Source organism: Sorghum bicolor, chromosome 3 (genome assembly GCF_000003195.3).
Source record: "Sorghum bicolor cultivar BTx623 chromosome 3, Sorghum_bicolor_NCBIv3, whole genome shotgun sequence".
NCBI lineage: Eukaryota > Viridiplantae > Streptophyta > Magnoliopsida > Poales > Poaceae > Sorghum > Sorghum bicolor.
This window is the reverse complement of record NC_012872.2, coordinates 57249638-57275651: the sequence shown is the minus strand read 5'-3', so window position 1 is coordinate 57275651 and position 26014 is coordinate 57249638. Positions and strand designations below refer to the sequence as shown.

General features: G+C 44.0%; 3 protein-coding genes across 4 annotated transcripts; 2 read left to right on the top strand and 1 right to left on the bottom strand.

Annotated features, from left to right (window-relative positions):
• Positions 5989 to 9459, top strand: LOC8058218 (proline-rich receptor-like protein kinase PERK12). Its single transcript, XM_021457020.1, has 8 exons — positions 5989 to 7225; positions 7333 to 7710; positions 7859 to 7945; positions 8064 to 8134; positions 8225 to 8301; positions 8385 to 8532; positions 8625 to 8786; positions 8913 to 9459. Exons 1-8 carry the CDS (start codon positions 6277 to 6279, stop codon positions 9138 to 9140), a joined length of 2100 nt encoding a protein of 699 aa, XP_021312695.1. The 5' UTR covers positions 5989 to 6276; the 3' UTR covers positions 9141 to 9459.
• Positions 12761 to 18517, bottom strand: LOC8054936 (fructose-bisphosphate aldolase-lysine N-methyltransferase, chloroplastic). Its single transcript, XM_002455985.2, has 13 exons — positions 18044 to 18517; positions 17880 to 17955; positions 16661 to 16866; positions 16452 to 16538; positions 16272 to 16364; positions 15188 to 15342; positions 14965 to 15049; positions 14804 to 14890; positions 14611 to 14730; positions 13770 to 13871; positions 13513 to 13681; positions 13264 to 13435; positions 12761 to 13145 (listed from the first exon to the last, which is right to left on the bottom strand). The coding sequence occupies exons 1-11, from the start codon at positions 18401 to 18403 to the stop codon at positions 13514 to 13516; spliced, it is 1539 nt and encodes a 512-aa protein (XP_002456030.1). The 5' UTR covers positions 18404 to 18517; the 3' UTR covers positions 12761 to 13145; positions 13264 to 13435; position 13513.
• On the top strand, positions 20999 to 25593 carry LOC8058217 (probable aspartyl aminopeptidase). Of its 2 annotated transcripts, XM_002458170.2 has the most exons (12): positions 20999 to 21149; positions 21276 to 21380; positions 21474 to 21612; positions 21780 to 21858; positions 22055 to 22257; positions 22452 to 22524; positions 22672 to 22758; positions 22898 to 23053; positions 23867 to 24043; positions 24182 to 24256; positions 24337 to 24477; positions 25151 to 25593. In XM_002458170.2, exons 2-12 carry the CDS (start codon positions 21305 to 21307, stop codon positions 25370 to 25372), a joined length of 1428 nt encoding a protein of 475 aa, XP_002458215.1. In that variant the 5' UTR covers positions 20999 to 21149; positions 21276 to 21304; the 3' UTR covers positions 25373 to 25593. The 2 variants fall into 2 exon arrangements, with proteins under 2 accessions (XP_002458215.1, XP_021312467.1); XM_021456792.1 differs by lacking the exon at positions 20999 to 21149 and having other exon boundaries at positions 21199 to 21380.

Below are 26014 nucleotides of genomic sequence, written 5' to 3'. Positions count from 1 at the left end.
CTTATCAGCTAAATTAATCAGCTATTCAACAGTGTTTCTGCCAGAGTTTATCAACCAAACGAACAAGACGGTGTGGTGGCACCTGTCTAGGTGGACCTATGGTATCGACTACCGAAGAACTCCGAGGTTGTCTTGGTATCAAAGTGAGCAATATGTGTTGTTTAGCTGAGGCCTGGTTTAGTTTTCAAAAAATATCAAGATTCTCCATTACATTGAATCTTTAGACGTACGTATGGATTATTAAATATAGACGAAAATAAAAACTAATTATATAATTTATTTGTAATTTACGAGACAAATTTTTTGAACCTAGTTAGTCCATGATTAGAATAATTATTAAATACAAACACAAGTGCTACAGCAGTTAAAGCCAAAAAATTTCACGAACTAAACAAGGCCTGAATTCCTTGCTGCAACTTGTTTGAGCGCAAGTCAATGTCCTGGTATCATGTAATGTTCGTTGTCTGTCTCAACTCTTCTTCTGTTCCATAAGAGTATTATAGGCATGAACTTATGTCGTAGCAGACACGCTGTAAGCAGGGTAACGCCGCGACCGCGAGCACGACACATGTGCCCAACACGTAGTGTCGTCTTATATATATATATGGCATCAGTGGATCCGTCAGTCCGTCGTCGTTGTTTACGCAACCACAATCACCACAAAGGAGTGTACGTACGTTACTTGATCGTTTCTCAACCGTGCGTTAATCGACAAAACTAGACCGGTAATTCCCAACATGATGATCATCTTGATCTATCGACGTAGTCGGTGATTAATGAGATCTGACTTTTGTGCCAGAGTAGGAAACTTGCAAGGCAACGTACACACAATCCAAAGAGACCAATTAGACATCGCCTTGTCTGCTGCTAATCAAGGCATGGAACGATCGCTTGTGTTGTGCCTGTCCAAGCTCTCATCACATGGGTACGTGCCGGATAAAAGATCGAGGCCACCGTGCGCCAGCGCCGCCGCCAGCACCGAGGCACCGGCGTTGCTCCGTCGCGGTGGTGGGTGGGCTAGGCCTGAAGGTTGATGCTTCAGCACCGGCGTTGCCTCAGTTTAATTTTACTTTGACCACTTGTCCAGCCAGTCATCTTTTTGTGAAGATTAAGGCCTTGTTCGTGTTTTCAGGATTGAAGGTCTGGAATAATTCCTAGCTGGATTGGTTCACAAATTTGTATAAGATTCATCATCAGGTGGAACAATTTCTGATCCCATTTCACCCTAAACGAACGGGGCTTAACTTGTTCGCTTAAACTTATCTTCAGTAAAAAAAAAATTCACAATCACTTTTTAGCCTTCTATTCCACCCGTCGTGGTAGAACATTTGACCCCGCTTTTCCAGCACACATCATGGAACGTTCTGTTCCAGACTTCCAGGTCCAGCCCCACTTTTCACAACAATGCAGTGCACCTGCTGCCGGCTGACTTCTCTCGGTCTCGAAAGGGGAAAAAACTGCTATGGAAACTGTGCTCATTCCTCGCAGAAAGTTGGAAAACACTCGTGCACGGATGAAAGCAGACGGGAGGAGGGAGCAAAAGGCATTGGCGGTTCAGTGCTGTGGTCGCGATTTCTAGAACAGAATTTTATTTTTTTTTCTCTCACGTGGACTCTATATTCCGGACTATTAAAAAGTGAGAAGTGGTCGAATGGACAGTGCCAGCTTTGTTCCACACGGTCGTTACTCGCTTTTTTTTTTTTGGGTCACTAGGAGCGCTTCCAGATTAATTGCCTCCACTCCGTTGCATGTACCTACCGATCCGTCCAAACAGGCTAGTACAACCTCTCTTTTCCTATCAACAATGACAAGCTTGTGGGTTGACCTGCAGCTTCAGGGTAGGAACAGGAGCAAGGAGAGCTCTGGATGAACAGAGCAGACAAAATCCTCATCAAGCGCGTCAACAGAGTGGATAAGCAGGCAGGCCTTGACTAAATGAACGGGCCCACATGGAACCTACCGTGGGTCCATCCCTCGTTGCTTGAGTAAGACATTATTTAGTTCGCGAAATTTTTTAAGTTTAACTATTATAATATTTTTGTTTGTATTTAATAATTATTATTCAACTATAAACTAATTAGGTTTAAAAAATTGTATCGTATATTACAAGTAAACTGTATAATTAATTATTTTTTATCTATATTTAATACAATATATATACGTCTAATAATTTGATGTAACAGAAAATTTTTCTTTTTTTTTAGAAACTAAACGATCCTCAAGTACTCCAACTCCAAGCAACGGAGCGTATTCCTTCTAGATGAAGACGGGAGACGGAGACCAGACCGGCTTGGGGACCAAGCACAAGCAGCAGCACGAGGAAGCTTCTGACGTGGGAGGCTTGCCGTTGCCGGCATCGATAGCTGTTGGTGGGCACCAGCTAATTAAGCTTGGGCACGCAGTAGCGGAGCTGTGCAAGCAAATATATAATGCCATAATATTATTTTCCTAAAACATTTGTTTTCTATATAAAATCCGTTGATGACAATTACGTACTATATTTCGTTAAGGATTCTCTTTGAAAATTAGATTTGGACCAGGACCGACCGTGACTTGCTCGTGAAAAGTTCGAAAGTCGAGTGTGCGTCAGTCGCCATGTCCTAGACCTTCCAAGCTCAGGGACCCACACAGTGGTTTTACTATTTCTCCATAATCTCAATGGATTAGACAGGGTGCTCGGACGTTGATCTGCTACCGGTGAGATGGTGTCTGAGTTAGGTTTATTTATTTATTGACTTTTGACATTAGAGACGTCTATTTCTATAACATGAAAAAGGAGGGGTGACATTCTAGATTGATTAGCACCGTTGAAGCAAAAGGCAAACCACATGAATGCTGCTGAGAACACGTGATCAGATTTATGATAAGCATCCAAGGTACGACTGCGACATGGATTTTAATTTAATTAATATATACTGGAACTTCGTACAACTGTGTGAGCAGCACGGAGGAAGGGGGATGAACGAGACGTGGGCGAGAAGGTCGGCGAGGACAGGATTTAGGTCTTGTTTAGCTCACTCAAAAACTATTTTTTTTAAAATTTCTTGTTACATTGAATCTTATGACATATGCATGAAGCATTAAATATAGATGAAAATAAAAACTAATTACACAGTTTAACTGTAAATCACGAGACGAATCTTTTAAACCTAGTTACTCTATGATTGGACAACGTTTGTCAAATAAAAACGAAGATGCTACAGTATCAACATCCAAAACCTTTTTGATTTAAACAAGGCCTTAACATCACTAAATTTAATTAATTTTTTGTTTTTTGTTTTTGAGCAAGCTGAATTTTTTATTGCATGGGTACGCATGCAGGCAACAGAGAGCGAGTGAAACACGCAACGCGCACTACTTTGGGCTGGGCCGCCTAGCGAGCCCACTCTTCACAGGTCCAGCGGGAGTTGGGCTGGTCACAGCCCGGACGCTGCACAAATTGGCATATCTCTTCCATGGAACTTTGGAAATATCCAAAGCCGGCTGAGGAATTGATGATGATGGTCCCAAGAAAAAGAAGGTTGCACGAGTATCTGCACACTAGTAGTATGATTTAGGCCCTGTTTGGTTCGCGTAGTTAAACTTTAACTTTCATTCCATATGTTGGGATATATGTATGAAGTACTAAATATATATTATTTATAAAATTAAAAATATGACTAGAGAATAATTTGCAAGACGAATCTTTTAAAACTAATTAGTTCATGATTGGACACTAGTTACCAAATAAAACAAAAATGCTATAGTATCTGTTAAACTTCAATACCCCAACTAAACACTCCCTTATACCTTGCATGTTTTCTCAAAAGTTATAGTAGAAACTTGCGAGTACCTAAACTCGGCATTCGTAGCTATATTTTCCTTTCATTTTTGCGTGGGGTTTTAAAAGGTTGATCTTGGTTTGAAGAAGGATTAAGCAACTCATGAAAATGTCATGGGCCGTTATGACTACAGCAGCCCATCTTAGCATGTTCACTTTGATAGCCCGGTTCTAAAGAAAAACATAGATACAGGTGATTTTTTTTTAATTAACTTTTTTTGTGAGACCCAGTTACGCTCACCTACACGAGCGCATACTTACTCCTATAAACGCACACACGCACACCCTACCCGTATGAGTACCTTCGAAGAACTGAGTTGTGATCATAGATCAGTTGATTGGGTTCCTTGTGGTGGAACCTACCCACCCAGGTTAAGTCATTGACTTGTGCTCGTATTTTTTTTGAATTTATTCTCAGAGTTAACGGCGCTATGCTTTCAGTGCTAGATGACGTGCCCGTCGACAACGAGACACATGTGGTGACTTCGTCAATCATGAGATTTTTTTAGTTGACTTTAAAAAACTCCAAGACTTGTTGCGCTTCATTAGCCGGGGCCACAAAGCCATCTCAACAAGATTTGTGCTAATATTTCAAATAGAGAGGGAATTACTCTTGTCAAATATCACTTCACTTAAGATCGAGCATCTACACTAGACCGAGAAAAAAAGTCGCCTTTTTCTAAAATCTATCATACAGGGCAATAAATTGAAAAATAGCTCCATTAGATCCCCTTTTCTTAATCCCTTTTCCCTATATTCTTTTACAATCCCTCAAAATCTCCCCTCAGTTCCTCAAATGGAGGGGATCCAATAGACTTTTTTTGCCAATCCCTTTTCCTCCTCTTTATGTCATCTTAGGCCCACACTGGCCATCACTGTCATGACATTGAGCAAGCATGTGGGAAGTTGTCGTCGTGTCGAGCAAGCGCAAGCCATGCCGCTGTTGTGTCGGGCAAGCGCGAGCCACATCGTCGCACTAGGCAAGAGCATAGGCCATGCTACCGCTGCCATGGTGAGCAGGCATGCCATGAATGAGAGAGATGCAGAGAGGAAACAGTGGAAGAAGAAGGTGGTTTAGACATTGACACGTGGGTCCTACCTAAAAAGGATATGTTTTCTCAATCTATTGCATAGTCCCCCTAATAACATAAAGTTAGTTTTCTCAATCCCCTATAGGTGGTTTTAAGGGGAAGAGAAAAGGAGACCTGGTGGAGATGCTCTTATGCTCTTGAATTGGGGGCAAAGGTGTTGGATCCTCACTAGTTTTCACTAACACATGTATTGATATGTATATAACCCTTTGCAAAACATAAATTCTATATGGCATCTGCGTGTTTTGGACAAATCCAACACACGATTCTCCACAGCATGCAACTGCTCCCACCACGCCCGTGCCCATGCCCCCACGTGGCTCCTCTCTCTCTCCCCTCCGGCGGTAGCGGCAGGTTCCGGTAGCGCCGGCGCCAATGAGGTAGGCGGGCTCCCCTCCTCCTCCTGGTTTGTGCCCACCGAAGATGAAGATGATGGCGGCGGTGGCTATAGAAGAAGGCGATCAGGGGGAGGCAGGTAGGCCAGGCAGTGGGGATGGTGGCCGGACGGTTTAGGGACCCTGACGATGGTAGCGGTGGCCAGGCCAGGATGGGGCAGGGGAGTCTCGAAAGAGTTGGAGAAGATGGTGACGACTGAGCTCGCTAGAGTTGGAAAAGAAAGCGGCGATGAGAGGAGAAGAGGGTGGCCACGCAGGCATGCTAGGGTCTCACCGGAGCTCTGAAGAGACCCTACCACGCCTGCGGCAGGGGCGGCGGGAGGAGGAAGAAGACGAGTACAAGAAAAAAAATCGAGTGTTCCCGGCCTCTCAAACACTAGAATGAAAGATAGGCATACTCTTGCAATATGATAAAGCTCAATCCTATGCAGCTCTTGCACCTGCATGTAGCTAAATTTAGCATGTGTATGAAATCTTGCAGAGAGGTGAACAGCCAAGTGACGTGTCAATCACTGCCCGCGCGTTGCTTCGTCGTCAGGAACTCAATCAAACACATTCAAGTTAGCGCCGGTTTCTTCCTGCGGCCGCCCAGATTTCTCGATGCTCCCCTCCACCCATCCAAGAAAAGCAAGGCAAGGAAAAACAGCGGGGGGGAAAAAAAAAAAGAAAAATTACGGAGGAAAACCGAAAAGGGGCACGAGCACATTACGCCGCGGCCGTGTTGTCGCCAAGGCGAGGCGCATTCCGTGTCTCCACCAACGCTGCCGTGCCGGCTACCTCGATCGGGGCCTGCCGTGCCGCCGGACGGACATTCGTTTACCCATCCATGCCTATGTGAGAGGCGGAATCCGGCCGGCCGCTGCCCCCCTCCGGTCCTCCCCCACCTGCCGATCGATGCGCGGCTCCTAACCACTCTCCCTCTCCCGGCCGAAAACGACGACGACACCGCCGAGCGCGCGGCGGCCCTGTGATGCCGCGCGCCCTCATGGCAGCGTCAACCGAGCATCTGGCCACGTCCCCCGCGGGAGGGCCGCCAGCGCCGAAGGCACAGGCACCCCCGCCGAAGGCTTCCTCGTCGTCTCCGCCGCCACCTCCACCGAAGGCTTCCTCGTCGTCTCCCCCGCCGCCGACACCGTCGCCTCCACAGCACTCACCGCCGCCGCCACCGTCGAAGCAGTCCCCGCCTCCTCCGGCACCTTCGTCGAAGACACCAGCGACTCCGCCGCAGAAGTCGCCGACGGCGTCCCCGCCTCCTCCGGCCTCGCCGCCGCCATCGAGCAAGTCCTCTCCTCCTCCTCCTCCTTCCCCGTCGTCGACGCCTCCGTCGTCACCACCTCCGCGTTCTTCGCCGCCGCCGCCGCCCGCGGCATCGACATCGACATCGACGCCACCATCGTCGACGTCGCAGAAATCGCCTCCGAAACAGGAATTAACCAAGTCGCCGCCACCCTCGTCGTCAGAGAAGACGCCCGGAGCAGCCTCACCTCCCCCAAATGCGTCGTCAGACTCCGGATCAAAATCACAGCCGCCGCCGCGCGGGACACCGTCGACGTCCTCGGACAACACCGCCGGTCGCCAGCCACCTCCAGCGTCGTCGGGGACACCATCCTCGCCCACGCAGATGCTGCCTCCTCCGATGGCGGTGACGGTGATCGTGCCGGGTGCCTCCGGCGGCCCACCTGCAAGCGGCAGGTGGAGGGGCCCGCCTGGCCCGGCACTGAGTCCCCCCGCAGGTGGCTCAGGCTCAGGCGGCAACATGAAGAACGAGGTGATCATCATCGGCATCTCCGTCGCCGGGCTCCTCCTGGCACTGGCCTCGCTGCTGATCATCGTGTGCGTCAACAGCAACCGGGGGAAGAGGAAGCGGCGCGCGCAACCGTCGCCGTCGCGGAGGCACAACCTCGTCGTCGTGCCGGAACGTGAGTGCCCGGCCGCCCTGTTTGCGTTGCTCTCTGCTGCCACCATGCAAGCGATGTGTAACGAATTCACACGGTTTTGTCGTCGTCATGAATTAATGGATGTGCAGCGGCGGTCTCGCCGGACGCAGCGTACCAGGCGTCGCCGAGCGGGACGAACTCGTACGAGCTGTCGGGGACCAAGTCGTGGTTCACGTACGACGAGCTGGTGGGGATCACGGGCGGGTTCTCGGCGGCGAACGTGATCGGGGAAGGAGGGTTCGGGAAGGTGTACATGGGGGCGCTGGGCGACGGGCGGCGCGTGGCGGTGAAGCAGCTCAAGGTGGGCAGCGGCCAGGGGGAGAAGGAGTTCCGCGCCGAGGTGGACATCATCAGCCGCATCCACCACCGCCACCTCGTCACGCTCGTCGGCTACTGCGTCACCGAGAACCACCGCCTCCTCGTCTACGAGTTCGTGGCCAACAACACGCTCGAGCATCACCTGCACGGTGAGCCGTGAGCAGAGCACATTATATATGCACATATGCATTGATCACCTTAATAATATTCCTCTTGCATTGCATTGGCACATACATACGTATTATGCATGAATAATGTGTGAAATATGTTGTATACATTGTATATATTGATCTGCAGGAAAAGGGCTACCCGTGATGGATTGGCCGAAGCGGATGAAGATTGCCATCGGAGCGGCGCGTGGGTTGACGTACCTCCACGAAGACTGTAAGTGAGGAGAGGACAGCTACCTCATCTTGCGATGCACCTGCCCGTCCTTGTTGGTAGCTACTGTAGCTTGCTTGTCGTCAGTCCGGCTAAGAGCTGCCTCTGCTTGTACACGCAGGCCATCCTAGGATCATACACAGGGACATCAAGTCGGCCAACATTCTCCTGGACGACGCCTTCGAGGCCAAGGTTAATTAATTTGCAGCACGTACAGGATATACTAATGCACTACCCAAACACTTGATTCTGTACTGATCATGATTAATCTGGGGCGAACAGGTTGCAGATTTCGGCCTTGCTAAACTGACAAACGACTCGCTGACTCACATCTCGACGCGCGTGATGGGCACGTTCGGGTAAGTTAGCAGCGTTCAGAGCACAGCCTATCTCTCGTCTCTGAATTAATCCCAGTCACATTATTCTGTCTCTGAATCCACAGGTACATGGCACCTGAGTACGCACAGAGCGGGAAGCTGACGGACAGATCCGACGTGTTCTCCTTCGGGGTGGTGCTCCTGGAGCTCATCACCGGGCGGAAGCCCGTCGACGCATCTCAACCGCTGGGAGAAGAGAGCCTGGTTGAATGGGTACTACGCGAATATAATCCTCTTTTCCTTTAATTTGTGTCTACAGGGTCGCTAGCTGTTGACTGATGATCGATCACGTACTACGCCCGCAGGCTCGGCTTCTCCTGGTGGACGCCTTGGAGACGGACGACTTCCGGGAGGTCGCCGACCCCGCGTTGGAGTGCAGGTTCTCCAAGACCGAGATGCGGAGGATGGTGGAGGCGGCCGCCGCCTGCGTGCGCCACTCCGCCGCCAAGAGACCCAGGATGGTGCAGGTAAATATATATATAACGAGCACACACACACTTCTTGGACCAAAACACGTACGGGAGTACTAGCTAACTCTTGATCATCTCGCTGCTGTATCTGTTCCCTCTCTCTCTCTCTCTATCGATCGGAAGGTGTGGCGATCGCTGGACGTGGACGAGTGCTCGTCGGACCTGACCAACGGCGTGAAGCTGGGGCAGAGCATGGCGTACGACTCGGGCCGGTACTCGGCGGACATCGAGCTGTTCCGGCGAATGGCGTTCGCCAACGACCTCTCCACCGCCGAGTTGGGCGTCTTGGACGAGGACGACCACCACAGCAGCAGCAGCAAAGCCGGTTCCGGTTCCAGGCGGCACAAGTAGTGATTCAAACACCTACGTACACGCGTGCGTGCGTGCGTGAACAAACGTGTGATGTGCTGCGTGTACGTCGGGGCAGCTCGATCGAATGGCGCAAATTAAAGGACCAAAACAGTGCCACGGCGGCTGTGCACGGGGGACGTAGTAGCGGAGGATGGATCGCAGAGGAGAAGCTGACGTGAGCGAGGCAGCAGGTGGCATGCAGCTTCGTTTGAGCTAGCTAGCACGGTGTCTGTGTACGTTGCTATTCCCTGCTCTTGTTTTTGTGTGTACAGCCGTGCATTCTTGTCGCTAATAAGAAAAGAAAACCGCTTGGCATATACGGTAACACGTCCATCTGGTTAGGGCAGGGCCAACCGCGGCTAACACTCTGCAGTGATTTCATCAGAAAGTCACGCCACGTCCACCGAGGAGTATCTAAGGCATATGATCTTGCAACGCGAGCTGTCTAAGAGATGTTTTGTGGGGCTGCCTGTTGCATATCTTCTCTTGAATAATGTATTTAGGACCATAAACGCATCCACATCTTTACTAGCTAGGTTCATAACCTTTTTGCCACACGGGGAAACATATCATCCACTAGGTCTCCTATTTGCATCCTAGTAGTTTTCATTCTAAATTGGGCACTACACCTTTTGAGGCATTGTATGCCTACAACTATTTCGGGTTGGAAACAACAAGTGCAGAGTTAATACATCATCACCTTATTCCTTGAATGATTAATTCATTACCATCTCATTTCTCGTAAGCTAATAATTAGCACTAGTACGAGAAACAAAGTCATTCAACAAAATTTAAGAAATGAACTCATGATGTATTACCTCATCAGTGTTATTTAAAGACCCCGCCTTTTGCTGCATCCACAACAATTGAAGCCTCGGTGTTCTTTCCTAGGCTTGACACCTGTGTCGTGCATGCTTGTTGTTCATTGACCACGGCCTGCACCTGCTTCTCGGCCCGCAAGGACGCGACCTAAAAAAACTCACGCAGAAAGGGGAAAATGAACGGTACATGGGTCCCAACTCATCTCTCTCGCACTCCCATCTCACGCCGCATCTCATGCCCTGGCTCGGCGGTCAGTGCCTCGCTCGCGACTGTTCTTCTTCCTTGCTCGCAAATCCATGCGTCGCCCACCTCAACACTCCGCTCCCTCGCCGTCGGTGACCGATGGCCTCCTGCTGTGATTGGGCCTGTTAGCAGTGATGGGTTAACGTGGGAGCAGGCACGTCTTCAAACCTCCTTGCTCGCCCGGTTGCCCCTCCTCGCGCTGCTCGCCTTAGCCTTCGCGACAGCCGCTCGGGGAAGCAGGTGAGTTGAGCAGTGATCCCCGATGTGCATGACGGATGGGGTCTTCTACGCTTGGCCCCATAGGCAGACTCCATCACGCGTTGGTTTGGGGTGGGTGTTGGCACACTAGATCTAGATGGGAGGGCGATAGGAGGATATAGGTCCTCAAGTGCATCTACCTACCCCGGGGTCGGGCTCCCCTTTCTCTAGATAGACGTGTCGCGTCCAAGGACGGCGCTGGTCGTGCGCCGTACCCGCGTATGCTCGGCCATGCCTCTACGACTAACAGAGTTGTACCTGGTGAACAGTGTATGGCGGCCCTGCCATCTCATCTTGGAAAATCGAAGGCGGCCCCCTCTGCTGGTGAGTCGTTCCTTCCCCTTATTTGCCGGGCCACCTGGAGACTCTCTCCTTATATCCATTGCCCTGACCTTTCCTCTTTCTCACTACTCGTCATATCTGGACAGCCAGTTTGCCCCAATCGTAAGACACTCTAGATTTATTATGTGTGTTATTACTTGTTGCCTGTTGTAATGATCTTTGTTGGTGGGCTGGTTTCTTGTCGTGTGAACTTCCCAGCAGATGGCGTCAGTGACCTGAGATTGTGGAAATCTTACAGTCTTCGTCTATTGGGTAGTGTGAACCGATGATGCTTGTTGCTAAAATGTTGACATCCATCTTTACATGTTAATGTGGTGGTCTGAAGTTGATAAAGCGTTGCTGCTTCTTGCTTGTGTATGTGTTAGTAATTTCTAGGTTGTGAGAACGCATAATTTTTACGTGCTCAAATGTGTGGCTTTGTACTAATTGCCAATGGAAGATACTAATAATATTATCCAGAACTAGCTTTCTTGTTTAAGTTATGTATACAAGGCAAATCTAATGACACATAGCATATAATTGTTTGATTTATCAAAATGGGATACCCCTGTGAGTGAGTTTCTCTTAAGACTACATAGTTCAGAGACTTTGCATGTAGCTTTTTGCTATTGTTTCCAGTCATGTGCTCAACTATACTTACAATAGGCCATGATTGTTTCTTTTCCTAGATGTTGTGGATGTTTCTACCTGTGCAGTTAACTGGGTCAGGCACTTCAATATTCTGATTAATAATGGTTTGTTTAGGTGTTTTCTTCAATAGAATAAGCATGTGCTTCAGGCAAAAAAAAAACATAGACCTCAGGTGCTGCCGTGCTGGTGATTGATCTGTAAATGCAAATGCTTCAGGGGAACATTTAGGGTTTAGGGTTTTCTTGCTTGATACTGAGTAAGAATGGTTTGTTTAGGTGTTTTCTTCAATAGAATAAACATGTGCTTCAGGCAAAAAAACATAGACCTCAAGTGTTGCTGATTGGTCTGTAAATGCAAATGCTTTAGGGGAACACAGGGTTTTCTTGCTCGATAGTGCCTACTATGGCACAAGATATGCATGAGGCTATGGTTTCTGTTCTTTTGATGATCTCTCCATTATACGTCTTTTCAACTCGCGTAAAAAAGGATACTTATATATGTCTGGGCTAGCCTTACCGAAACACTACTCATTCTGCTTTTATATCTTGTAGGGAAGGTTGTAGGCTCTCGTACTATTCTGTGGAGGTTTGAACGGCTCCCGCTTGTACGGTGTGCCCCCCTTGAACAGGGATATTAGATTTGTGTACTCATTGTCTCATGGCTTGCTTAAACTAAGTTTTGTGTACTGTCGTTACATGAAATAGTATTTCATCTTACTGATGACTTTACGAATTGATGTGTTGCTGGAAACTAAATTACATAAGAACGCAAAAAAAAAAATTGTAGACAGAGTTGTCTAATCCCAGTTTGTTGTGACTTTATTGTTATTGGTTATGATGGTATGGCAAAAATTATATATGTATATAAATAAATATGGTATGTTTACTATCTCGGTGCTACCATGTGTAATTATAAACCAAATGTTTCTCAAGCATACAACAGTCTTTATTGTGTTGTCACTGATTCTTCGAACCAAACACAATCTACCAAGGATGTGCTGATAAATAAAACACACTGTACAAAAGAGTTGGCAACAGATGAAGGATGTGCTCATAAATAATATGCAGAGAGGATGAGGGTCGAGGGATATGAACAATAATATTGTATGAAGTCCAAATTTTAAGACAATCCTTTCTCCCAAATTAGTGATCGCCCTAGCCAAGTTCTTCCTCTCGATCTCCACTACGGCTAACATTTGTCTCGCCAGAGTCACTGAAGCCGTAACGTTTTGTACGCCTGACCTGTGTCTCGCCAGAGTCACTCAAGCCGTAATGTTTTGTTTTCCGTTACGTAGCTTAAGGTCATGAGTCAAATAGAGCATAATATAAATGGAATTTTCGACTTGGGTTCAGGCAAAGATTTTTCAAAATGCCAGGCATGGTTAAGTGAATCCAGTTATGCACCGAATTCACTTTTGTAAGTAATGCTAACGACAACTACAGCCATGACCACATGTCCTGGGAAAAAAGAAGTGATCAGTCAGCAATCATATACATGAATTATGATTGTTGATTGGCATTCCTAGCCCATGATTATCAGCAAATGGAGGTTGCAGATACAACACCAACTAGGTTAACAAAAGAGATACATGCACACTTCCGTGCATTGCAACTACCTACAACATGACCATATCCTGTTGGAGACCATTACCATATCCCGCTCGAGACCATTGCTATCCTTATTAAGTTGAACAGCAAGAGATGCGATTTCCTGGAACATGCAAGTTGAAACCATAAGCAGTGTTCGTATCGATGAACAGTAAAATTGTATTATGTAGTGTGCTTTTTGGCATGAGACAATTTAATAAACTTCAGTCTGCCTCATTTACCTTCTAGCATGCAATTAACATATCTGTAATCTCTGAAGGAAACAAGCAGCAGATTCTTTCAAATGCTATATCCACCTTGCAGCATATATGGTCTTCATATAGAGATGCACATTGATCAAATTTTGACATTCTTAATGGTATGACCATCTGGGAAAGGAAAACAACATGCAATCTGCAAGAAAAAAGAACAAATTACATGCTACAGCATTATAGTTCACAAATTGATAAAATGTAGATCATCGCTGGTACCTCATTTCAGTTCAGGGGCATATGGAGCAGGGCAAGGAGATACTGTGTGGTCTGGCAAGTCGTTTATAAACTCATTTGTGGCCTGTAGACAGGCATGGATCATCTTCTTCTCTAACCTTACAAGCCTAGTAGCAACTTCCTTCTTTGGTTCCAAACTGCCATCTGCCAACTGGCAATGACCAAAGCAATGGTATACCATTCAGCAAGTCCATAGAGTGATCAAGAAACAACTCATAAAAAAACACAAAGCTTATTACCATAGCTTCATCTTCATCCAAAGTTGTTGGATAACCAGCCAACCGAGATTCCAGGTAACCAACAAGTTGATCAAGTACAGCTCGCTCTGTACATGGGCTAAGCTAGAGAAGTACAGCAAATGTAAACAAAATGTTAAATCATAGATTAAAACACCATGCTGTTACTATGCTAAAATTTACATTTCACATCTTTCTGTAGTTTTAAGAAAAATAATACCCTAGGTTATCAGCAGTTTTATACCCAAGCTAATGCCTACAGCAAGTAATGGCATGCAGGTACTCAAATACGAGCAATTTCAGTTGGATCACAACCCAAAATATACTTGGCTATGATCCCAAACATAGGAAAATACGAATGGAATGCCTGAGGAAAATCTCTAATGCAATCAAATTCTCAAAATTACATATTCTGCCTTCCGTTACAAGTCCATGCAAAAATTAACATTTCAGTGTAACTGAGAACTGTCAAGATATAGGCCTGTTTATCTAGCTAGCTTCAACCTATGGATTTACATGCAATGATAGGGCACAAATAGGTGGCATGTTTTTCGTTTTAGGGTCAATCAATAAGCTGATGATAAAAAGTTCTGCAGACATACAGAACCACAACAATTGAATCTAAATTGAATGGCTAGGTTTATGCCCAGAAACCACGAAACTGGACCATACAGAAACAAATAAAAATTCAAACAGGTACTAATCGCAATTCTGAAAAGGAAAAATATGTTAAATAATTATCAGAGCAAGTGCTTTTGTGCATGTATCCATCATATTTTAGAAGCACCCAACCAAATCAATGAAGAAATAGGTAGCAACATCAAGGAAGAGTAGGCAGACTTACTGGACATGTATCCCCTTCAGATGAGAGTATAGACTGCATTTCATCTGGATCTGATATGTATCCTAATCTCAAATAAGGCAGCATTTCTGCAACAGTTTGTTTCTCTTTACCTACATAGACCTGATTCAACGAGACATATGAACGTATAACATTTACAATTTTCACTACAAAAGGAAGGGGGAAAAGTTCTCACATTAAAATTTTGGATAGCAAGCTTTCCATTCCTCTGAGCAACCATTCTCTTTTCTTGGTATTGAGGATCTTCTGAATTTAAAGATGCCTGTAACAAAGATTCAAACAGAGTTACACCAACCACACAGTAAAGAAGATTGCTGCATAATAAAGATTGTCTACCTCAATTGCTATGCGATCAAAGGGATTGTCTTCATCAACAAAACCATAATTCAGAACAAGCCTGGAGTTCGTTTGGGGTCCACACCTGTATAATCTACATAATTTGAGGTTCTTGAACGTATGTACCAAAATAATGCACAAAAACTGCACTAAGTGATCAGCATCAGATTGCAAAATATGATGAAGGACAAGAATGTTGCTGCAACTGAAGAAAACATAGTACCAGATGATTATTGGTTCTCCGGCTTTATATGGCCGATCCACCACCAATCGAACAGAATCACCATCAGCTGTCAACATCGCTTTGCAGTTGCTCTTGTAAGTCAATAGTGGTGGCCCCAAGGGAACTAGCGCGAACCTTCGAGCTAAACTAACTTTCTGCTCTTGAATAAGAAACCGAGTCAATTGGGAGCATTTCAGTACTTCTCTAACAACCAAACACTTAGCAGACTAAGCACTGTTGGTCTCACACAAGAGATGATAACATAGTAATACTTTCTTCTGTTAAAGTCTGTTTAAGTCCTATAAATTCTTCTCCACATGTAGGTCGCTCTACCCTTTGCAGTGCATCAGCTTACTTCTTCCTATCGGACACTAGTTACATGACTGAATACAATGACAACAGATGAGGCATCTTCCGAGGCTCCATTCTTCCAACACATATTGACATATGTAAAAGTAAAGGAGATAAATTTTGAAAACAAATAGCACCACCACACCAGGTCATTGTGTGCTGGACCATAATTTCTGGGGGCAAAACTAAATGAACTATGTTCACATTCTTTAGAATCTGGAAGTCTAAGGCCTTGTTTACTTCCACCCAAAAACCTAAAATTTTTCAAGATTTCCCGTCACATCGAATCTTTAAACGTATGCATGGAGTATTAAATATAGACGAAAATAAAAACTAATTACACAATTTAGTCGAAATTGATAAGACGAATCTTTTGAGCCTAGTTAGTCCATGATTGGATAATAATTACCACAAACAAACGAAAGTGCTACAGTGTCACGAAATATTTTCCATTGGGAACTAAACAAGGCCTAAATAGAATATGTGCAAAAGAACAAAATCTACAAAATTCAGAGAAGCATGTTTGGTGGCAAAAAAACATTGTCAGGTTTTTACAAGTGATGAGTATGGCGATGTTAAACACTTCAGCACTAAATTTTTCTACACTTCATGCTAAATGCAGAACAAATTATAAGCATCGAGTTTCACAAAGAAGGAAGAAATACAACGAATGTACAAGCAACAGATTATAGAATCATACTTGATTAAACATAAATCCATCACAACACATTACCTGCAAATGAACCACACAAGACTGTACTGCCACAAAAGCCTGCTTGAATATTTCAAATGGAAAAGCCTCTGTAGGTATGTCAAAAGGATATTGCTGCAAAACAATAATAACTGTGAGAAAGAGGATCAGTTGACGATATAGTTCCTAGAAAGAAAATATGCTTGGAGGATCAAGGAATACCTGAAATAGTGAACCTGCCATAAACCACAATGTGTCAAGCTCATTATACTCTCTCCTTATTGCCTCATCTCTAGCAACAACTTCATCCTGCAAACATATCATCTGCGTTAGGATATTAATGTTCTTACAGAATATTGAGTAATCCTTCAACATCAAAAAGAAATAATGTTATATTGAGAATTGAGATACAACAGAGTAAAACCACTAACCTTCAAGGGGCTTCCAGTAAGGTAATCCAGTTCACTTTCAGTCCATAGAAGTGGTGATTCAACAGCTAGCTGCCCCCTTCCTCGATGTCGGTCAAGTTCCTTAATGTAGGGGTACCAAAATGAATCCTTTCCTTGCTTTTTCTCATACATGAGATACAATGCCAAGCATGCCAGCTCAGATAACTTGTTGTTTGTTAACAACTCAGCTGCATGGTTCAAAAATATCAACAAACTGAGAAACATATCTGTGACATATAAATCAGTTACTTTTATCTTTGTGCAAATGGCACAAAATTGTTGTGTCGCAGGTGGGTAAGTGTTACCATTAAGTAGTTATTCCCTTAAGGGATAAAAAGTTATAAAAGAGAAATATAGTTAACATAAAGGACAGAGAAGAACTACTGAACCAGAATTTGAAGTGGACTGCACAAATCACACAAGCAAAATATGCAGCAAGCACAAATGCATTTACAAGGATGAAACAGAAATATCACAAAAAAATTTAATGCACTCATGCTTCGACTACCTGCGATCTTGACTAATAACAAAACAACCTAACGAAAAACGCAGACCCAAATGCAATGTAATGAAAACTGAAGCAGGAAAAAAGAGGTAAAGCCATTTTGCATTTCTAGTCAGCTTCCAAGTTCCAAGTCAAGGTACAACATTTTGAAACATGATAGATGTTTCCACGAACGCCAAGATAGGACCTAATGCCTACTGCCCTCCTCTTTCTTATTTTGTGCAAGCACTGGAATCTGACCAAAAAGTGTGCATGAATGATGCCAATGGCTGCAAACTAGAATGCTAAATAACACAAGGCATGCCCAAAAAAGCTTGGACATAGTGATGCAAAACATGAAAATTGGACAGGCAGCCTATATTTTGGGGAAAGCCCTAAATGTCTAAAGCAATCCCTCTTATATCTTGATTATTGCAAACATGCCTCTAAATGTTGAAAAATGCAACAGACCCGTGGTTAGGACATCTACTCAAGAGTCAAGACAGGAATGAGCAGGCCACATAATCTCAGAGCAAAGTATGCTTGCCAATTTAGCAGAAAAATGTCGAACAGCTCGGTTACTGACTTATTCAGATACTAAATCAATTTATTATAGCCCAAACTCCCCATTTTGGCAATTCCTATGAGTGATAGAACTGAGTAGTCAATACAAGCACACATAGAATTATAGATTACTAGAGCCAGAGGCTATCTCACCGATTGATTCGTCCCCGAGCACCCGCTCCAGCGTGACGACAAGGGACATTGGCACCTCGAACGCGACATCCCCGGCCTGCGCCACAAACGAGCCAGCCAACAAAATCCAGGTCATAGTCCCGTCATTACTGCAGGAAACAAAAATCACGTGCTGCCACACCAACCTGAAGGTCGACGCCGGCGGCGACGTAGCGCAGCGGCAGGTCCTTGCCGTTGAGCAAGCAGGGCACTGGCCGCTCCCGGATGTCCACTTTGCCTGGGGGAAGGCCGCGCGCACGCAGCCAGTCGACGAAGCAGTCGGTGGCAGATTCGGAGGAAGGGTCCACCGCGGGGGCCGGCGGCGCGCGGGCCTCCGATGATGAGGAAGGGAGGAGGGTGTCGGCGTGGCAGGCGGCGAGGCGGAGGCGCGGACGAGGGCGCGGGCGGGGCCTGGGGAGGCGGCGCGGGGAGGATGGGAGGAGGAGTCGACCGTGGTGAGAGCCCGAGACCGCGGCGGCGGCCGCCGCGGGGGAGACGGAGGCCATTGGCGTTAGAGATCCGGGCAATCGGGCGGGGACAAGCGAGGCGACGGTTGGGACGGGGAGGGGAGTGGCGGGCTGACGGCGAAGAGCGGCGGAGGTTTGGTGGTGTGGATGAGAGGAGTGCGATTATTGGCCCAGGTGGACAGATACTATGCCGTAGGTTTCATATCATTTTCGTCTCAAAATGATTTTTATTTGGATTTTTATTTTCATTTTGATTTGCTCAGAATGAATTAGGCGCTCTTGGCGACCATTTTTTGTTTCGTAAGAGCATTTCTCCTTCAACAGCTTCTCTGAATGCTTATTCAACTATTTTCTATTTTTGAATTTTTGCTAATCAATAATAGGGATATAGAAAAACTGTTGGAGAATTAAAAATATAAAAATTAATATTTATACAAATGACTCTTCAAATGATACAAAGTTTTTTAAAATGCCACGTAATCTTTATAGGTTTGGGCACCGTTTAAATGTAAAGTATGTTTACTGATTTTGAAATAACATGGCTTTATGAAATACTTTGCCATCGCACATTCCCCCCCTCGCCTCACAGCCAACCTCCTCGACTCCACTATCAAGCACAGCAATCCATTATCACTCAAAAATTTTTAGGAATTCAGACAATTGCTATTACGTAAATTGTAAAATCATTTATCTAAAAACATAGTGTTTCTCTTTATACAAACAACTGGTTTTTTAAAATTACACGGTACAATATAGACACCCATAACACATATGTATACTTAATTCCATAAATATATATACCTGAATTCTATCTTTATGAACATCTATGAAGAACTGAGCTGGCAGATTTTGAAATTCTAGAAGTCACCACAAACGCCTCGTCGTTGATGAAGACTTCGCCTACCACTAAAAACATAGTATCGTTAAAACACTATTTTTAGATAAATAATTCTATATTTTATAGAATTATTTATCTAAAAATAGTGTTTCTTAACACAAACAAAGAACCTTTACACTTCATCGATGAGCCTAAATAACCATGTGGTCTATAATATATACGCACACTTAGCTCTATTAATACATGTATGTAAACCTATCTCTATGAGCACCTTCAAATGATTGAGCCAGTAAATCTTGAAAATCATAAAGTTATCACTGATGTTTCACTGTCGACGGGAACGTCACCTACCACATAAAGCATGGCGCCGTTAAATCATTGATTAAATCCAAAAAATACGAATACATATGCTAAATCGAGAACTTGAATCTAGATAGATAAGTTCCGCTATAAGAATCTAACCAACCGATCTACGATCACTCCACCACTAGCGGTGGCTTTGCCAATAAGACTCTTTTCGGTGATGGGCCTATAACGACTATACATCGTGTTTTGCTCTGACGCGACGTGTCTATGGGGGTGGTGGTTGGGGTGTTAAAATTTATCAAGTGCTATAGTATTTTTGTTTTATTTGATAATTAGTGTTCAATCATAGGCTAATTAGACTCAAAAGATTCATCTCGCAAATTATTCTCTAGTTGTGTTTTTAGTTTTCTAAATAGTATATATTTATTAAACTCCATGTATGTGTCAAACATTTGATGCGATAAATGTTAAAAATATCCAAAACAACCAAACAGAGCCTGAGTGGAGACTTAGAAGGACGGAGAGAGGATGCATGTTTGCATCGCACATTGGCACTAAACCAAAATGTGTGGCTCGTTTGCCTAGTCTGTTGAAGGTTGTTTTGGTCAGCAAAAGTATCATAAACAATCTATTTTTAAGTTTAGGTTATTCTGTTCGCTGATTTGTTATAAGAGAAAAAATATTGCTAAATACTAATAAATTCGGTTGATAAGTTTAAATAAACCAACTCTTAAGGCTCGTAGAATATGGGTCCTTCCAATATTCTATTTGATGTCCGGGATTTTCCTAGGCATGTTGGAGCGGATCAGCGGGTGAATTGGATTCGCAGGATTCATATATATTCTCACTAAGAGTATCTTCAACAGTTATGTAATTGGACTATGCATTCTAGAGATTTGTTAAAAATCTTAAATATTGCTCTTCAATAGTTATGTATTTGACTTATGCATTTTGGCAAACTTGACATTTGATGGACTAAACTTGGCATTTTTGCATAAGCACAATAGCTTGGCATTTTTGATATCCTGAGTTTCTTGGACTCCTTATCGTGCGCGACCTCCCCACGCGCTGCGGTAGTTTCACGCGAGGACTCCTCCCCGCACGAACTCTTTTTCCCGCGCGACGTGAACTCTGCGACCTGCGACTTCGTGGACTATTGGCGTGCGACGGAACTCTGGCGAACTGTGACTTCGTGGACTGGCGGACCGGGGGGCCGCCAGTCACAGAAACGGCGGTGACTTGCGACTTCGTGGACTGGCGGCGACGGGCGACGGAAATTCCCGCGCAGAGGAAAAATCTCGCGTGAAGTGCGCCAAACAAAAAAAAATCCCGGATAAAAATAGTTGGGTCCACTATTTTAGGAAATAGCAAGTTAAAAATGCCAAATACTTAGAGATAGACTTATTTTTCCTTTGATAAAATGTTTAAAGACTTAGCAAATTTCAACGAATAGCAAATTTCAATTGCATAACTGTTGGAGATACTATAAAAACCATATTGCTTGGCCCAATCTGCCACTCTCTTCCAGCTACTCCGCTGCCGCGCCGCCGCCCGACACCGCTGAGTCCAGGACGTCGCCGCGGGACTCGGAGAACACGGTGTCGCCATCGCGCCTAGCGAGATCGCCTGGGAGGTCGGAAGGTGAGCACGTGTTTCTGTTTAACCTTTCTCTCCTTGCCTTCTAGGGTGAGATGAGATCATCCCCTATAGTTTGGAAATTTCTCAACACGACCTCACTTCCGTCTGTACTCGTTCGCTGTTCCCCAGCCGCATCGGCATCATCGCCGCCACCGCCCATGGCAGCCGTCGCCCCCGTCGTCTCCGACCTCGTCGACTTCCTCAACGTGTCGCCCACCGCCTTTCACGCCGTTGGTACGCATCATCTGTTCCCCTTTCCCTTTTTTTTCCCCCTCGCGGAATTGATCTGAGCTGACTCCGTTGCGCTGTTGCTTCCATCGGGAGAAGACGAGGCGAAGCGGCGGCTGAAGGCGGCGGGGTTCGTGCAGCTCTCGGAGCGGGAGGAGTGGGCGGGGCTCGAGCCTGGGCGCAAGTACTTCTTCACACGCAACCATTCCACCATCGTCGCTTTCGCCATCGGCGCAAAGTGAGTGAGCCAGATCCGCTCCCCGTCCTCCTTGTTCTCACCAGCCTTAGGTTTGAGAGCCTTAAATCCATACTTTCTACAGTAGTTAACAAAATATTCTGTACATATTGCGTTGACTTGTTTGTTATGTGGATTAATTGGCTAGCTTGTGTGTTGATATTTCACAGATACGTTGCTGGCAATGGGTTTCACATCATCGGTGCACACACTGACAGCCCTTGCCTCAAGCTCAAACCTGTATCCAAGGTATCAAGCCTCAACTCTCCCTCACTGATTTCAGAGTACCTTGTGTCCTGTATTTCAATTTTGTATATGATAGCAGGTGTCTGTGTAACCAGTGATTCATGTTTTAACCAGGAACAGAAGTTGTTATTGAGTTTTAGGTGGTAGCTGATGATACACATTTTGATAAGTTATTGATATTATCTTGCTTGTTTTGCAGGTAACCAAAGGAGGTTACCTTGAGGTTGGGGTTCAAACGTATGGTGGTGGATTGTGGTACACATGGTTCGACCGTGATCTTACTGTTGCTGGTAGGGTGATTACAAGGGAGAAGAAGGATGGCGAGGTCTCTTATGCACACAAGCTTGTACGGGTACAAGAACCAATTATGAGGATACCTACTTTGGCTATTCACCTAGACAGGTTGGGACACAGTAAATTTCAATTTGCTATGTCTCATTGTGTTACTATTTACTATTATTGTTGTTGTTGTTGTTATATTATATTATTATTATTGCAGCCATTTGTGATAGTACAATCAATCCTATAGGTTGTAGGCTCCCTTGAAAGTGTGGCCTGTTACAGTGACACTAAATAATTTAATACATTATGTACAGGAGTCTCAACTCAGAAGGTCTCAAGGTTAACAATCAGAGTCATCTTGTTCCAGTGCTGGCTACATGTATCAAGGTGATTTGAATGCATTGATTTGTTTGTTGGTTGAAAAGACAAATTTTGTATAGCATGAGCAACTTTTCCTGAATAATTGATTTGCAACAAATCAATTGAGCTCACATCTTTTGATGCTGAAGGTAAACTCATACCATCATTTTACAGAATGAAATGCAGAAATTTGTAGCAGAAAATGGCCCAAAGCAGACATCCGAAAATGTGAACACAAAGCATCATCCATTACTATTGCAGGTACTTTTTTGACATTGTAGTTCAACATCACTAGAGGTTCTCACATATAATATAAAAACTAAATACGAAGAGTCCTTGGGTTCTGAAGTATGTTCCACACTTCCACTTCCACTTTGACTGATGTTTTTTTTTGTTGCAGTTGATTGCTAAAGAGGCTAACTGTGAGCCTGATGAGATATGTGACTTTGAACTGCAACTATGTGATACTCAACCAAGTGCTGTAGCAGGTGCCATGAAAGAGTTCATCTTTTCAGGAAGGCTCGACAATCTTTGCATGTCATTTTGTTCACTGAAGGTTTGTCTTTACTATTTTATTTACCTAAGCTACCACATCTTGTGATTTCCTGGTGTCATTATTCTATATAAAGTCTAGAGCTAGGTACTTGCAGTTGCACCAATGGTATGAAAATATATAATCTTACATGTAGTAGGATAGAAGATATTTGGTTTATACCTATAGCTGCCATTCTGTTTAAAAAAAATACTAAGAGCATCCCCAACTGTTTTGCATATGGCCTTTGCATTCTTGTATTTGCAAAGAAGTCTAAAAAACACCTATCCAACGATTTGGCAAATGGGCTTTGCATTTTTATTAACTTGGCAAATACTAGGGAAGCACTTGCATATATGCAAGCCGCGCGATTTGCGTCGCCCCCGTGCATGCTCCGGTGCTCAAATTTCTTTTTTTGCAAAGTGAAAAATTATGTGGATCCACAAATTCCTTTTTTTGGAAAGTGAAAAATGCCAAACCATTGGAGATTGACTCTTTTTATCTTTGGCATATTTATTTGGGACTTGGCAAACTCCCTCATTTGCCAAACGAAATATGCAAAACGGTTGGGGATGCTCTAACTGTGAGTTTAATCAAATGTGCTAGCCATAGTTTAATACTTATATATACTTATTAGTAATATCCTCTCGTTTGGATAACAAATCTCTCTATAAGATTAACTGTTCCATGGTACTTGTATTATTCTGAGTGTTCTCACATCTAATGGACTTTCAAGTCTGTATCGCCAAGAGCATTTTATTTTTAGTAACAAAATCCTAACTAATGCCTTTTTGCAATAAAATCATAATAACAATTATTTCTCTAATACTATTTCAGGCCCTAATCGACTCCAGTTCTGTTGAACACTCTCTTGACCATGAATCTGGTGTGCGAATGGTAGCTCTATTTGACCATGAAGAAGTTGGTTCTGATTCTGCTCAGGGAGCTGGTTCCCCTGCCATGTTGGATGCTTTATCAAGAATCACTGGGTCTTTTAACTCTTCAAATTCCAAGGTACTTAGTAATGTGTGTTCAACCTTTCAGAATTGTTATCCTTTATTTTATCCTACCACATTATTTGCAGTTTTTATATAAGTTAGTTTCCAAGTTGGAATAGAAAATGGCTTTTTTTAATCTGTTTATACTTTTCAGTTGCTAGAAAAGGCTATTCAGAGGAGCTTTCTGGTGTCTGCTGACATGGCACATGCTTTACACCCCAATTATATGGTAAGAATTATCTAACATTTTACATATATGCATCAAGATATAAATACAATTCTGAGTCATTTTGTGATATACTTTTCCAGGACAAGCATGAGGAGAACCACCAACCAAAATTGCATGGAGGACTTGTAATCAAGCATAACGCTAATCAACGATATGCTACAAATGCTGTGACAGCATTTATTTTCCGAGAAATCGCTGAGAGACACCAACTACCTGTACAGGTTAGTTGATACACAAAGGACCCCATATAATAATTGTGAATTACTAATGGTTAGTCCAACTTATGGTTTGTACCCTGACATTTTTCCTTATAGTTCTGATTTATATTAATTTGTTTTTGTTATAAGGAATCCATTTATTGATCTACAATTGTTATAAGGATGAACATATTTTATAAGCCCTATGAGCTAGTTTTGCAGTCAGAGATGTAACTGAGCTCTCAATGCATCCAATACCATCCACATCTAAAGTTAATGATTATGATGTGTGTTCCTAGTGTTTATCTTTTGTCGTTAAGCTTTTTCATCTTTTTTGGGTGACCTTGCTGTTAAGCTTAGGCTGATCTAATGAACTAGGTTTTAGAAGATTGGTTCTTAGGTTTTGTTTTATTTGTCTATATATGCTTCTCTCATGAGAGACTGGTATCTTGTAGGAACATTGGCCACGGATGTTTTTCTACTTTATGCTCCATCTAAACATTTTGTTTCACACCATTGTCTTTATAATGTGGATTCAGACAATGCTCTGAGTTTCAAGTTTTTAGTATTTGTTTTTATTCATTTTTTTAGTCAATAAATCAATTTTGCTTCATTTTTTTTTCAAGTTTTTAGTATTTGTTTTTATTCATTTTGCTTGATGCATTGGCAGAATCTTATTCATTTTCCAAATATGCAGGATTTTGTTGTTCGCAATGACATGGCTTGTGGTTCAACAATTGGCCCAATACTTGCTAGTGGTGTTGGTATTCGCACTGTTGATATTGGAGCACCCCAATTATCAATGCACAGCATCAGAGAAATGTGTGCCGTTGACGATATTAGCCATGCATATGAGCATTTCAAGGCATATTATGAAGAATTTACTGAATTGGATAGCAAGGTCAAGGTGGATTACTAAGGCATTTAGCACAATAGATTAGCTTTGTTACAAGCTGTACTTCTATACAAATTTGATAAACAAGTGGAGAACAAATTTGGGAGAATGTAGCAGTGTGTGCTCTGCCATACCACGTTCTAAATTTTATCTTTTTATTTATCTAACCCAAGTACCCACATGTTTGGAATTCTTTTGGTGAACGGTTTCCTATCATGAAAATGCATGACTATAAATGGCTCCAACATGCAAGCCTCACAAAGAGTCAGTTCTTTGTGGAGATTGACGCAACATTTTCTTACCAGCTGTGTTTTATCTAAGGCAATTTTCGTATAATTTGCTGGCCCCTATAAGGCCTCCAACGCAATGCGATGAGTGATTCCCCGACTGCTGGATTAAAGAAAAGGGTTCAATAGTGTTGTGATCTTGGGAGCTTGGACCCTTTGAAATCTCAGGAATGCCTTTGATGGCGGCCCTCTGTCATTGCTGGCCCACGCTGGCTGCCCAACTGTTCTTTTAACGAAGAGCTAAGCATAAGCATAAGCACGAGTACAACCGCACTAGATACCCAGAATCATATAACTTAGAAACGTTTATATGACATCACAGCGATACCTCCACTCAACAGAGCAAGGTGCTGGGCGAACAGAACAGCTAGGTATTTTT

Bases quoted from the DNA above. Each gene is read 5' to 3' on its own strand.
- LOC8054936 (XM_002455985.2), bottom strand. From the start codon at position 18,403: ATGGCCTCCGTCTCCCCCGCGGCGGCCGCCGCCGCGGTCTCGGGCTCT. The intron at 15,343-16,271 runs GTAATGTGTTGT...ATTCAAGAGCAG, and splicing joins CTTGTGTGGTTCATTTGCAG to AAAGTTAGTTTAGCTCGAAG. The intron at 14,731-14,803 runs GTGAGAACTTTT...TCGTTGAATCAG, and splicing joins TTGCTATCCAAAATTTTAAT to GTCTATGTAGGTAAAGAGAA.
- LOC8058217 (XM_021456792.1), top strand. From the start codon at position 21,200: ATGAGATCATCCCCTATAGTTTGGAAATTTCTCAACACGACCTCACTT. The intron at 22,759-22,897 runs GTACTTTTTTGA...TTTTTGTTGCAG, and splicing joins ATCATCCATTACTATTGCAG to TTGATTGCTAAAGAGGCTAA. The intron at 23,054-23,866 runs GTTTGTCTTTAC...ATACTATTTCAG, and splicing joins TGTCATTTTGTTCACTGAAG to GCCCTAATCGACTCCAGTTC.
- LOC8058218 (XM_021457020.1), top strand. From the start codon at position 6,277: ATGCCGCGCGCCCTCATGGCAGCGTCAACCGAGCATCTGGCCACGTCC. The intron at 8,135-8,224 runs GTTAATTAATTT...TGGGGCGAACAG, and splicing joins ACGACGCCTTCGAGGCCAAG to GTTGCAGATTTCGGCCTTGC. The intron at 8,302-8,384 runs GTAAGTTAGCAG...CTGAATCCACAG, and splicing joins CGCGTGATGGGCACGTTCGG to GTACATGGCACCTGAGTACG.